The sequence below is a fragment of the Aphis gossypii genome, chromosome 1 (assembly GCF_020184175.1).
Source record: "Aphis gossypii isolate Hap1 chromosome 1, ASM2018417v2, whole genome shotgun sequence".
In the NCBI taxonomy this organism is placed as follows: domain Eukaryota; kingdom Metazoa; phylum Arthropoda; class Insecta; order Hemiptera; family Aphididae; genus Aphis; species Aphis gossypii.
This window is the reverse complement of record NC_065530.1, coordinates 50,754,670-50,767,565: the sequence shown is the minus strand read 5'-3', so window position 1 is coordinate 50,767,565 and position 12,896 is coordinate 50,754,670. Positions and strand designations below refer to the sequence as shown.

General features: G+C 25.7%; 1 protein-coding gene and 1 long non-coding RNA gene across 3 annotated transcripts; both read left to right on the top strand.

Annotated features, from left to right (window-relative positions):
• The first annotated feature begins 136 nt into the window (after positions 1-136).
• Positions 137-1,601, top strand: LOC126550699 (uncharacterized). 2 transcript variants are annotated; one of them, XR_007604753.1, is made up of 3 exons: positions 137-1,249; positions 1,313-1,370; positions 1,439-1,601. It is a non-coding gene; the product is annotated as an uncharacterized LOC126550699 (long non-coding RNA). The 2 variants fall into 2 exon arrangements; XR_007604752.1 differs by having other exon boundaries at positions 1,313-1,457; positions 1,509-1,598.
• Positions 1,602-4,759: 3,158 nt separating this feature from the next.
• LOC114130044 (Golgi phosphoprotein 3 homolog sauron) lies at positions 4,760-11,743 on the top strand. The gene is made up of 4 exons (XM_027994932.2): positions 4,760-5,710; positions 8,477-8,723; positions 8,810-8,985; positions 9,094-11,743. The coding sequence occupies exons 1-4, from the start codon at positions 5,513-5,515 to the stop codon at positions 9,340-9,342; spliced, it is 870 nt and encodes a 289-aa protein (XP_027850733.1). The 5' UTR covers positions 4,760-5,512; the 3' UTR covers positions 9,343-11,743.
• Positions 11,744-12,896: the final 1,153 nt, after the last annotated feature.

The following is a 12,896-nucleotide window of genomic DNA, read 5'->3' as shown; positions in this document are numbered from 1 at the left end:
CCCCAAAAAGGTTGATAAACAAAAATCGTATACTTTGTAATGTATTAGTTTATGTAAACTTTATAATTTATAATTTACTTAAACAAACAAAAAATGTATTTACGAGTATTCAAATTTAAAAAAATAATGTACTTACTCTAGAGTGTAGACCGATAGTGTGCGATTTTTTCTATCGACCTTTTTCGGTTCGAAAACAAGTATGCGGTTTTCAAATGCAACCTATTATTATATATGTCCATCGTTCGCGGAAACCCTAAGAGAGCCACGATGGGTCAGGTTTGACTACGTGAAGGCGCAATTTAACGTTAACCATAATCCACCATAATCGTATAAGAATCTTTAAATTTAAATTTAAAAAAAAAATAGTTTTACATGTCTATTAGAGTATAATTAAAAAATTTACGACTCGTCTATAATTGTTTAAGAATCTTTAAAAACGTATATAATTAATCTGTCATGCTGTGAAAGACCGGGCAACTTCTTATACAGTAAATAAATATTTGATTAATGTAGACTACCTACTATAGCATTATTATACATAGATGTTTTAAAAAATATAAAATCAGGTTATTTTCCAATGATTGGCAGATTATTAATTTCCTATCTGGTAGTAGGTATAAACAAATTTATTATTGGATTTCATCGATTGAGTTCATTTGAAGATGGATTTCTAAAAAATAAAAAATAAATAATTATTATGACAGTTATTATATAATATAATTTATATATAGGTACTACTACTACTACTAATAATAATAATATAAAATATTATCATACTAATGTTATAAATGGTATAATGCATATGGAAACAAATTAATTATGTAACTGTTAAAAAATTATTCTAAATCTCCATAGGAATCTACCTGCATATTATGCATTTTTTTTAAATTTAACATATTATATTCTCCATGACCAACAGATAATTAAGACAAGTATGTGTTTAATTTTATTTATTGTCATAATTGAATTATATATTATATATTATTATTAGTTTTTTTAAATATAAACTACCTGCCTGCCTACCTACCTATCTATGTCCTACGTGATTATATTATTTCTTTTGTTCTTATCAGAGTAATAATATAAAAATATTATTTCTCAAGCAACTTTATTTAACTGGCTAATAACAAATATTAGGAACATGGCAACCTGCATTATTATTATATAAGTGAATAGCAATTTAATTCAATTCAATTATTTAGCTAGTCGTTAAATATAAACGGACATAAACAAATCCTGTTACATTACAGTAAGTTTTATAGAAGTTTTCTAGTGAAAATAATAATAATTAATAACTATTCTTATTTTATAGATCGAAGAAGATATCAAAATCAAGAAGAAGAAAAAATACGTACACAAAAATAATGAATGTAATGTTAATTTTAATTGTATTATTATAATTGATAACAATAATACTATTCATCGATTTTGAAAATAGGAAATTTCAATGGATTTTGGTAAGTCATAACTGAAAATGTACTTCGTACGTCTGTAAGACAAACTTCCAGGCCCGTTGCAGTTGCACATACATTCAAGAGTGTTTTAATTATTGTCGTATACATATGTACTTTTCAATCCATATACAACATAGACTAAAGAATATACAGAGACAAACAATCAGCCGACTCATGAAACAAAGTGGACAAAAAATTCAATCGCTTACGCATAGCCAAAACCAACAAAAGTATAATAATCTGTAATTTAGAATATGAATTAGAACAATGAGTATTAAACACAATAATTTAATTTACCGAAAATAAAGTAAAAAGGATGGAAAGTATTAGAACGGTGTGTTCATTGCAAGCATCGGCACTTAATGTTTGTGCTTCGATAGTTAGATTCGACATTGTATAGGTACACACCGATTTAGGGGGTGAGACCAAAAAAATTTTGAAATTGAAAATTAAGGAACACCCTAATATACATATAATGATGATTGGTATAGCATGAAAATGTAATTCTGAGTTAGATCGTAAAGTGAACAATGTCAAATAACCAACAATCAGAGTGACCAAACACTTGGCCAGGAATAATATAAAGTCACCAATGCTGTTTATGGAACCCAATCTCAAAGCGTTACCAACAATAACATGCCAAGCCTTAAAAGAAAAAGAATCATTCAATAAATGTAGTTATATATTAAACTCAGATTTAGTTATTCTAGGATTATCAAATAATAATTTTATTCGTAAAATATTGAATTTATGTTTCTGGAAATGTATTGATATTTGGTACCATTATAGGTATGGATACATGACCTAGTTTTATTTTAACATTATACTTGCTGGCTAATTCCAAAATTTTAATCAAGATATATTTTTCTTAAACTATTATTTCCATTATTTTATCGATTATAATTTAAAAAAGTCGGCAAGTGGGTACCGCTCTGCTGTACATTAGGGAGTGGGGTGGACTTCGGACTAGGGTAGATTAAATTTGAATGCAATGATAGGTATTGTATACAAAAAACGATTCTGAACGGAGATGATTTTTCAGTCTAGAATATATTTAACGTTAGATATAAATACAAACAATTTTATGAATTTTGAACTACAAAATAATTTGCAAGTATTCATGATTTTGACGAACTTTTGTCGAAATTTGAACTTCAAATACTAATAAAAAAAAATTGTGTCTATGTATTCTCATAATTTTTTAATCACTATAAAAATAACATATGAGGAACTTTGTATAAAATGTTCAAGTATTTTGATTGGGCCAAAACAATTTTATCGACACTTCAAAAAAAATTTTTCAGAAAAATTGAAAATTTCAGTTGTCTATAAATAGCTCAAAATATTTTGAAAATTAAATCATGTAAATAAAATGCCAACCTAAATAACTGGTAAAATTTTCCGTTATTTTTTTTTTTGTTTTCTCGATTTTTTTGAAAGTTGTTGGAAAATGTTTACTTTTTACCTCTATAATGCATTAATGCATCAAGGATATTCACTTTTCCATCGGAAACCATCCCCGAAGTTTGAAATTGAAGCATTATTTCGACTAGTTAACTATAAAACAAAAAAAAAAACATTTTTGAAAGGTACCTTATTTAATATTATTAATGCTAATTAATTATTTAATTATTCATTTAAATAACTACCCAGTTAGTATAAATATGTAGCTAAATAATGTTTTAAAATTTTGCCACTATAGACATACCTATACAGCATTTTAGCTTATTGATTAAAATTATACCTCGTCTGAAAAAACGGTACTATATTTTAAGCTACCGTGTTTCATCGAGATTTATCGAAATCAAAATAAATATATGCACAGCACAGCACGGCGTTAAATACAGAAATCGGTACCAGTGACCAGTGTATTTAGTATTTACTACTATACCTACCTAATCGATGGTCTACAAGTATACCAATCAACAACAATCTTTTGGTGACGGAAAAACAATTTACAGGCATACAGCATCGTTTGAAATATAGGTATATTCTGTTACGAATCGAGATATCAATCACATAATATTATTATATTAGGTAGGTATATTATGCTTCATGCAAATTTATTGTATAATGTGCTTACGACTTTACGAGAGTAACGGCCAACGCATAATTTTAAATTTCCAGTGCTATACATGGTACATATTAATATATTATATATATAATATTATATACTATGTTTACATACAGCTAGATCAGATCCAGAGGTCTTATTATTATGATAAAACAAATAATATTGTTATTTATAATTTGCAAGGAAATATTAAATTTTAATTTGTCACTTATGTATTAAATTTGATTTGATAATTTGATCAATCGACAAAACAAAACATAACTTACTTAAAATAGTAGAGATTTAGAAGTCTATAACTTTATTGATCTAATTAATTAGTTAATTGTTATATATTTATCGAGTTACCCGCTTTCAGTTATTGTGACAATTGGCAAATATAGTGAAGTCTGTAAAATACGCCCCGATTTCACATAACTATATAATATTACATAATAGTATAGGTATCCATTTTTTCTGATAAATTTAGGATTTTAAAATAACAAATATGCAAATGCAATATTTTTGAAAAATAACTACCTATGGTATTTCTAACAGAAAAAATAAATTACTTACAGCAATATAATATAAATACAAAATAAAAATATACTAGACTGACAGAATATCTATGGTTAATTAATTTCATTTAATCATTAAATTTAAATTTCACACTAATTACTACTAGAATCCACTTGATACCTACCTATAAATTATAATGTTTAACAAAATTGGTTAATTCGCTATAAAGAAAACAAATTTACATAAATTGATATCATTAAAATATAAAACAATTATGTTAGTAGGTAACTAACAACTAACAAGTAGGTAGGTAGTAGGTACTCATAGAATTTTGAACTTCTTACTGTATTGTCTGTATTTTTATATATTTCTTAATGAATTCTTAATTACCTATTCCAATTAAATATGTAATATTAAGTTTTAACTTATGTCTGGTTTCTTCACAAATAAATAAAAACAATTATATATCTGTAGGTTTCATTTTCATAGAGTAATTACTCTACGATAGGTTAGTAGGTTTTCATTTTGCGCTGTGGAGGCAATGCGAAAGCAGTTCCCGCGGCGTCGTCGGTTAAAAAAATGTTTTCATCGAATTTGATAAGAATATTAATTCATGTAATCATGTTGCTTTTCCCTGCTGATGCCGTCAGCTGGCCAACTATAGGCCGTCACGCAAGTTTGCAACCATATTATTATCATCTATGTAACTATGTTCAATGACCATTAGCCGTGCTTCTCATTAAGAATTTTTTCAGAAGCTGCTGTTCATTAATTTAATATTAAACCATTGATTGAATACATTTAAATTTAATCAATGACTATGATACCAATATTCCGTTTAATCATAATCGCACGTAAGATTATATTCATTAATTTCACTTCCATACGTTCGTGACCAACGCTCGATCGCGGATCGCAGTCCGTCAAAACTCAAAATGCTACAAATAATGATCGTATAACTTACTGATATACCTCATAATAATAATAATTATTATCACAGTCTCGATTTTCGAAAGTCAAGTCGTCGTCGTAGTCGCGACGCTTTGCTGCGATAACGAACACATCTTTCACGCCACGTTATCATCTCGCTCGGGCCATAGACCACAGAACGATTTAATCGTCAGTCGACGACTGTGGTTTCCGAGTCCGTGGTTTTGGTATTTGTGTGCGAGGGAAGGGGCGGTGAAAACGTATTACATTATCGTGAATGGTGATACCGCCATACGATATTATTATTATTATATATTTATATGCCATTGCTGTAATATTGTGTAGACGTCAACAAAAAAAAATCCTTATCAACATTTGTGCGCTCTCGCCCTCTCGGAATTCGCGTTTGCGTCAAAAACGCAAAGATCGTAACCCTTGCGCGGCGACTTACGTGTGTTTCGGTCATAGGGTTCGGTTTTTTTTTTTTTTTTACAGAAATTCTGGTTCGGACGCGATACCCGAGTGACCACAGGCGAGTACCCACACACGGTTCGCCGAGATGATGAGCAGCCGCGCCGATGGTCTGGTGCAAAGACGCAACGTCAACAGGGACAACGCGGACGGCGTGTCCAAGGAGAACGGCCAGTCGGCGGCTGACAAACTTGATTACGAGGAGGACATCGACGACGGTGACTCGAAAGAAACACGGCTCACTTTAATGGAAGAAGTCCTGCTACTTGGTCTCAAAGACAAAGAGGTATATTTTAGGTGTACGTTCACTTCTATTAAGATTCGTGATCGCCTTTACTTATACGTCTGAAATATTTGTTGTATAAAATATACCCTATGGCCTTAACCCGACTAAGCGTAGGTACTATCGTTTCGAGCACATAGGTAATCGATTAAACAACTATGATATTCAAGAATATTTCTGAATATCCAGTGGTTAAAACTGACTACTATCTAATCACTATTGAACTTTGTATTACCATTAGAAAAATGTTTTCAAAGTAATCATTAATAATATCTGTGTCTGCTAAAATAATTTTATCTATTTTATTTTAAATAAATACCTATTTCCGAGCCTATTTCTTAATAATCAATTATATATTTTTTAGAATTTTTACCCTATGCCTTGTCGAAACCTTTATCCCTCAGACTTGTTTAGTCCCTTTACACGAGTCTAATCTCGTAAATAAAATTAAGCTATGTATAATTTTGGTTTAATGTTGAATCCAAAACATTTTTCATGGTAATAAATTGATAAGCTTTTACAACATAATTCAACATGCCCCATACATAACTAGGTACCCACTAGTCAGCTAAGTTAGTCAGTACCTAAATAAAAAATACAATTTTATTATTCATGCTAAATTTATGTACCTATGTAATATTATTTAAGCAATTATACAAAATATTAATATTGTATGAGTTATGTTGTATGAATAAAAATATCTTGTAAAAATATTGTGTATAGTTTTGAATATAATAGTTGATTTTGATAGATAGGTCTACTTTGTAGATTATTTAAAAACTTGCAGACAACAATTTTTAATTTTACTGCAAATAAAATTTAACAAAACTATGTCTACCTAATTGCATAAAAGTAGGTAGGTATTATATTCCTAATATTTATTTTATGTATTTATTAATAATTATTTCTCTCATGTTAATTTATAGTTCTTGGTAATTTTTTTATAGATTCATTGTTTACAATGCCATAAAAAATAAAAACAAATATATTAAACTTACTTTGGTGCTTATTGTTACTTATAACTTGCTAGGTAGTATAACATTAATTGTGTACAATATAAATATTTAGCATACTAATATTTAATTTTTATAAGAAATCTAAAGTGACATTTTATGTCCTAAAGCCTTGGTTTTTTTTTTATATTTTATGTAAATTATTTATTGTTTCTAAAACTAGTTTTTATCGTGGATTGATATTTGTATTTAAAACAAAAATACAAATATAAAATATAATATTTGAGGAACATTTAACCACATTGGTCTGGAAAAATGCTCTTAACTACTTACTTAATATTATCATTTAATAAAAGTTAAAACTATTGTGAGGTATTTATTCTTGTAATTATTTTATTTTAATCAATCTATACAGTATTTGAATAAAGGTATTAAATAGGTAAATACTTTTTTTGTTTTAAAATCCCGATTTAAGTACAATTTTAGATACTTTATAGTAATGAATTCAATTACATATTCTGAAGATTTATGTTATTTTTTTTCAAAACAAAATGGTTATTTTTATTTAATAATTATTAATTAATGCATAAAAGAAAAGTATTCTTAATAAAACTGAATTAATGCTACTAAGTATTAATATGTACTACTTAAATTTGTTTGTAGGGTTAAAATTATTTTAATTAACAGTCAAAGTAAGTAGGCAGTAGTATAATAAATAAAGTTACTTATTTTAATAATAATAATAATATAATGACAAGTGAAAATGAGTTTCCTACTCTATTTACTATTTATCATAAATTCTTAATATTGCTAAAGAACTAAAATAAAATAAATATTACTGTTTTAACTCATATGCATTCTGCCATCATATCTACTTTTTCGACATATATTTGTTACTAATGGCCAGTTATATTCAGTTGTACAAACATGGTAATTTATATGTTTTATTTGAGCACCATATTCATTTCTAATTGATGTAATTCACATATAAATATTTCATTAATTCATAATTTAATACACTATATTAGGTATTCATGTTAAATTATATTATGCTTGTTAAACAAATAATACACTATTATGATATGATGAAGATAATATTAGTGGTAAATGTAACGGTTGATTACTTGGAAAATATTAATGTAACATTAATTGTTTTAATTTAGAGAACCCCAATAAACCTTTTAAGTACAAATATCAATTGTTTAATTAACAAACAATATGCTTATTATTTTATATCGTAAAAGTATGTTATTTTACTGTAATATTTACTATGAATCTAAAACACAATAATCATACAGATAATTAAATATTAAAATGTTTGTATATTTTTAAACTTAGATAGGCATATAGCCTGGAACTTATAATTTAAATTTTGTCAATTACTCAAGTATCAAAAGAGTTGTAAATCTACCATTGATTATCCTTTGAAATTATTAATTATTTCAAATCCATGATTAAAAATAAGCAATATGATAAGTATTAGTTATACTTATAATAATTTTCTTCTAACACTTGAACTTTAAGAAATTAAAGAAAAATTTTAATAATAATTTGAATGTTCAAAGAGTTTGAATAGTGTTTGGTAGTACTTTTTTATTAAATGTAAACATTATTTTACTGCTAATTAGTTTTTAAATTTTAATTAATATACAAGTTTGTATTAGTAAAAACTTAAGTTTAACCAATTCCTAGTTATTTCCTAGTTAAGCATATTATTAATATTAGAGTACAGCGTGCTGTTCACACTTTTGTTAATTCTGTAAATTATAATTTAAATTATTTAATGTACTATTTCATTTTTATAATTATTTTACAGGGATATACATCATTTTGGAATGATTCAATTTCATCTGGTTTACGTGGATGTATACTTGTCGAACTTGCACTTCGTCAAAGAATTGAACTAGAAAAAGCAGGCATGCGAAGAAAAAGCCTACAAATGAGAAAAGTAATTATAAAAAATGAGACACCTACAGGTGATGTTCTATTAGATGAAGCTCTCAAACATATCAAAGAGACCAATCCTCCTGAAACAATACAAAGTTGGATTGAATATTTGAGTGGTGTGTTATATTATATAAGTTCTTATAGATTATTCAACATTTTGTAGTTATTATAAGAGTATAATTCATTTAATTTTTAATTATAGGTGAAACGTGGAATCCTTTGAAAATCAAATATCAATTAAAAAATGTGAGAGAAAGATTAGCAAAAAATTTAGTTGAGAAAGGCGTTCTTACCACTGAAAAACAAAACTTCCTTTTATTTGACATGACTACTCATCCATTAACAGATAATGAAGCTAAAGTGAGACTAGTTAAAAAGGTAATTAATTCAGTATAAATTTGTTTGTATGTATCTATTTTGTTGTTTATGTTATAAATTTGCTAACTTAAATTAATTTTTGTATGATTTTCCCATGTAAAATATTAGGTACAAGATGCTGTTTTGTCTCGATGGATTAATGATCCACATAGAATGGATAAACGACTATTGGCTTTATTATTACTGGCTCAAGCATCAGATGTACTAGAAAGTGCATTTTCTCCACTAAATGATGAAGATTATGAATTAGCCACTAGAAGATTAAGAGAATTATCAGATATGGATTTAGAAGTTGAATCAATGAAAGGTTCTACTAATGATGTTATTTGGGCTGTATTTGCCAATTTCAATAAATAAGTTCATTTAGCACCAAAAAGTTAACCAACATTCTTAATTCTTTTCTGGGAGAGAATATATATATATATATATGTAATAAATAATATTGTTGTATAATCTTTTGCCATTTTATGATTTATTGATTTTCGTAATAATATTATATTTTTTATTTAAAATGCATTGACTAGGTAAACCTAATGTATTTACAAAAATGTAAATAACTAGAAAGTTAACAGACTGTTGTACAAAAAATAATGGTTAAATATCTAATGTGAATGCCTTGTAATATACATGTATTAATTATTTTGTAATACCTAATATTACTTTTTGGTCATTATGAGTTAAACTAAAATTGTAAGTTTATTAATTTATATGATACACTTATAAAAAGACATATTTTCATCTTATAGTTCTGTAATAATACTGATCATATAGCTACAATTTTAGTGCCATTTATTCTTAAATTCGCTATTGTTATTGAAAATGTATTTTTAGTTAAATTTTTATGTTGAAATTTAAGATCATTTTGTTTTATAAGTTTGAAATATATTATTCCTTTATTAAATTTACCAATTTGTTTAACTGTTTTCATTATTCAATATTCATATATCATACTTATCAACATATTTATACTTCAAGTGTTTTTGGATTTAAATTATATTTGTAAAAATATCACAAAAAAAAAACTTTAAGTATTTACGATCATTTACTTAGCTTTGTTATAAGCATTTTTATATAATACATTTCACTCCATTGGAAATATTATAATATGTTATTGATCAATTAGTATTGGTTATTTACACCTAATATACCTTTTTTGTTTTGTTATCTATGTGTATCTAAAGTTAAATTCTTATCTTGTTGTGCTAATATCATAATGTAATGCTATTTATTTCTTACATTATGTTATAAATTAAATGAATAATATCTTATATAATTTCAGCAGTGAAGTATGATATGTGTAAACAATGGTTGTATGAAAAAGAATGCTTTATTTGGCTGTGATGGGTTTTCATAAAATTTGTTTGATATAGTTAGTAAAACATTTTATACACAAAACGACTATAACTGAAAAATTTTAATACACCATCAATAATTATTATGTACCTACATTAAACTTCATCTAAATTTATTTATTTTAACTTTTAATTATATTGTGTTTATTATTTTGTATTGTTTCCACTTTATGTTTAATATTTCAATATTTTTTTTTATTAGTAAAATTATAAGAACTCTACAGTATGATATAATTTGTTAAGTATTAAAATTGTTGCTTTTAATAATCTATTAAGTTTATTGTATTGTGAGGGTTAGGATATGGGTAACATTCTTATTATTTTTATAAATGACTTTAAAAAAAAAAAAAAAAAACAAATAAAACAACAATATTTTACCATAATTTATATACAAGTGTATGATTATATAATAATATTAAATTAATAATTTTTAAAAAAATGTATAGTACACTATAGAAATACCAATCATTTCAATTATAATGATAAGCGGATTTGTAGTGCTCAAAAATTAAGTGGTAACCAACCTATACCACAACTCCTGTTCTATCTGTAGCCATGGATTCTCATTATTTTCATCTAATGCTTGCTGTAATGTTGAATACATGCTCCTTTATAAATAACTATATTTTTAGTATCCATTGTTAACATTTGTAACTGAACCTGATGTAAACTAAGACTGGGTTGGTCATTTCTTGCTTCTCGTAGCCCTGATGTTAATACCTAATAAAATATTTACACATATAATTTTAGTCTTCCAGTGCGCTGTCTACTTAAACATAATGACCTATAAATAAAATTATTTTAATCTTATAGAAAAAAAAAATGTTTGTGTACTTTATACATTATTTGATTATTTTAATAAAATAATGAATAGTAATCTCTAGTGTACGAATATTTAAAGTAATTTAATAATAATTAAGATAGATGGTGTAAAAATGAATGCAAATTGAACGACACTCAAAAATGTCTAAAATTCCAGGACAACTATGTATATAATATATATATATATATATATGTATTTGTTAAAATATACTTCTCAGAATTATACTTATTTAATAATTTTGTATTGAACTTGTGCCGTTTTAATTGTAAAAATTAATGTTTACACCATTTAAGTTACCTGTAAACAGTTGTTGTATTAAATTATATTCAACGTAATATGTATGATTAATTTTTTAGGCTGCACTGTTGTTTCGTACAGATAAAACATATTTACAAATTTTATTAATATATACATATATTATAATTTATTATTACTTTGTATAATCTAGACATTATATTATTATATATACAATATACATATTACAATACCTAATATTGTATTAAAACATCAGGTGCTCAATACTTGCAGTATATGTTTTTCTTTTCACATGTGCTGTCCAATAAATTGTATTTGTAAAAAAATATATGTTTATGTTGAGTTTAAATTACAAATTGTAGTCATGTAGTGTGATTTTGAACTGTGCAGTTATGATGTGTAATTGTATAATTCAAAAATATATAAGAGTATTGAAACATTAAAAGCCAAAAATTTCCAATTGGTTATCTATTTTTAATGATGGCATTAATAATAATTTACATAACTTTGTAAAATAGCCCAATACATCTAAATGTGTTCTGAAATTCAAGCTTGATGTTTACTAAATTTGTTGAAGACCCTTAAACTTTATTTAAAAACAAATTATCAATTTTATACGAAGTAGTTAAATCAGTGGTATCATTTGAGTTATATAATAGGGGTGCCAAAATGTAAACACAATTTTGCATTAGTCCCAATTTCTTTTGAGCTACATTTTCATCATTTAAGTACAGATTTTAAAGCACTACAAAACTAAAGGAAAAGGATTTAGAATAAAAGAAAAGAATTTAAAATAAAGTAATAATAAAGTTCAAAAATTCTGTAAAAAGTTATAAAAAAATAAGCTTATATAAAAAAAGTTAAAACCAATATTACGTTAATTTAGCTGTACCTAATTTTATTTTTATTACAATACTTAATCTGTTAATAATTTATTACAAACTTTTTTAGATAATTTATAAGTAAAATATACTTGACCGATATCGTTTAATTGCATAGACGATCAAAGTTCTATTTTATTGAAAAACCAAAGTAGGTAATATGTTTTAGATTCCGTGCAAATGTTTGAATTAATTTTACATTAATATGTGCATGTGCGTTTGTAACATGACAAGTTTTTAATTTTTAGCTTTTTATAGTCATTAGGGATAGCGAATTGGATTTAGTTTGTATTCTAGAAAGGTTAAAATTAAATATTTCCAGAATTTTTTTTCTTATATTCGGAAAAAAAAACAAAAAATTAAAGAAAACGGGAATTTTTATGTAAAACAGTTAGTTAGATATCGACTAAATTGATCATAGGGTTATCGGTTATATAATAGGTAGGTATATCAGTATATTATGTTATTGTCTTAGAATTGATTAATTTAATGTATTCTGTATTTCTGTGGTTATCCTAGTTGTCCATTGTTCATATTAATATTGATGGGTAGTGGGTACTTAAAGAAGTATAGAACTTAAATTTAATAACCATAACATAT

Excerpts from the sequence above, each read along its gene's own strand:
- LOC114130044 (XM_027994932.2), top strand. The coding sequence starts at position 5,513 with ATGATGAGCAGCCGCGCCGATGGTCTGGTGCAAAGACGCAACGTCAAC. Across the intron at positions 5,711-8,476 it reads TTGGTCTCAAAGACAAAGAG|GGATATACATCATTTTGGAA; the intron begins GTATATTTTAGG and ends ATTATTTTACAG. Across the intron at positions 8,724-8,809 it reads TTGGATTGAATATTTGAGTG|GTGAAACGTGGAATCCTTTG; the intron begins GTGTGTTATATT and ends TTTTAATTATAG.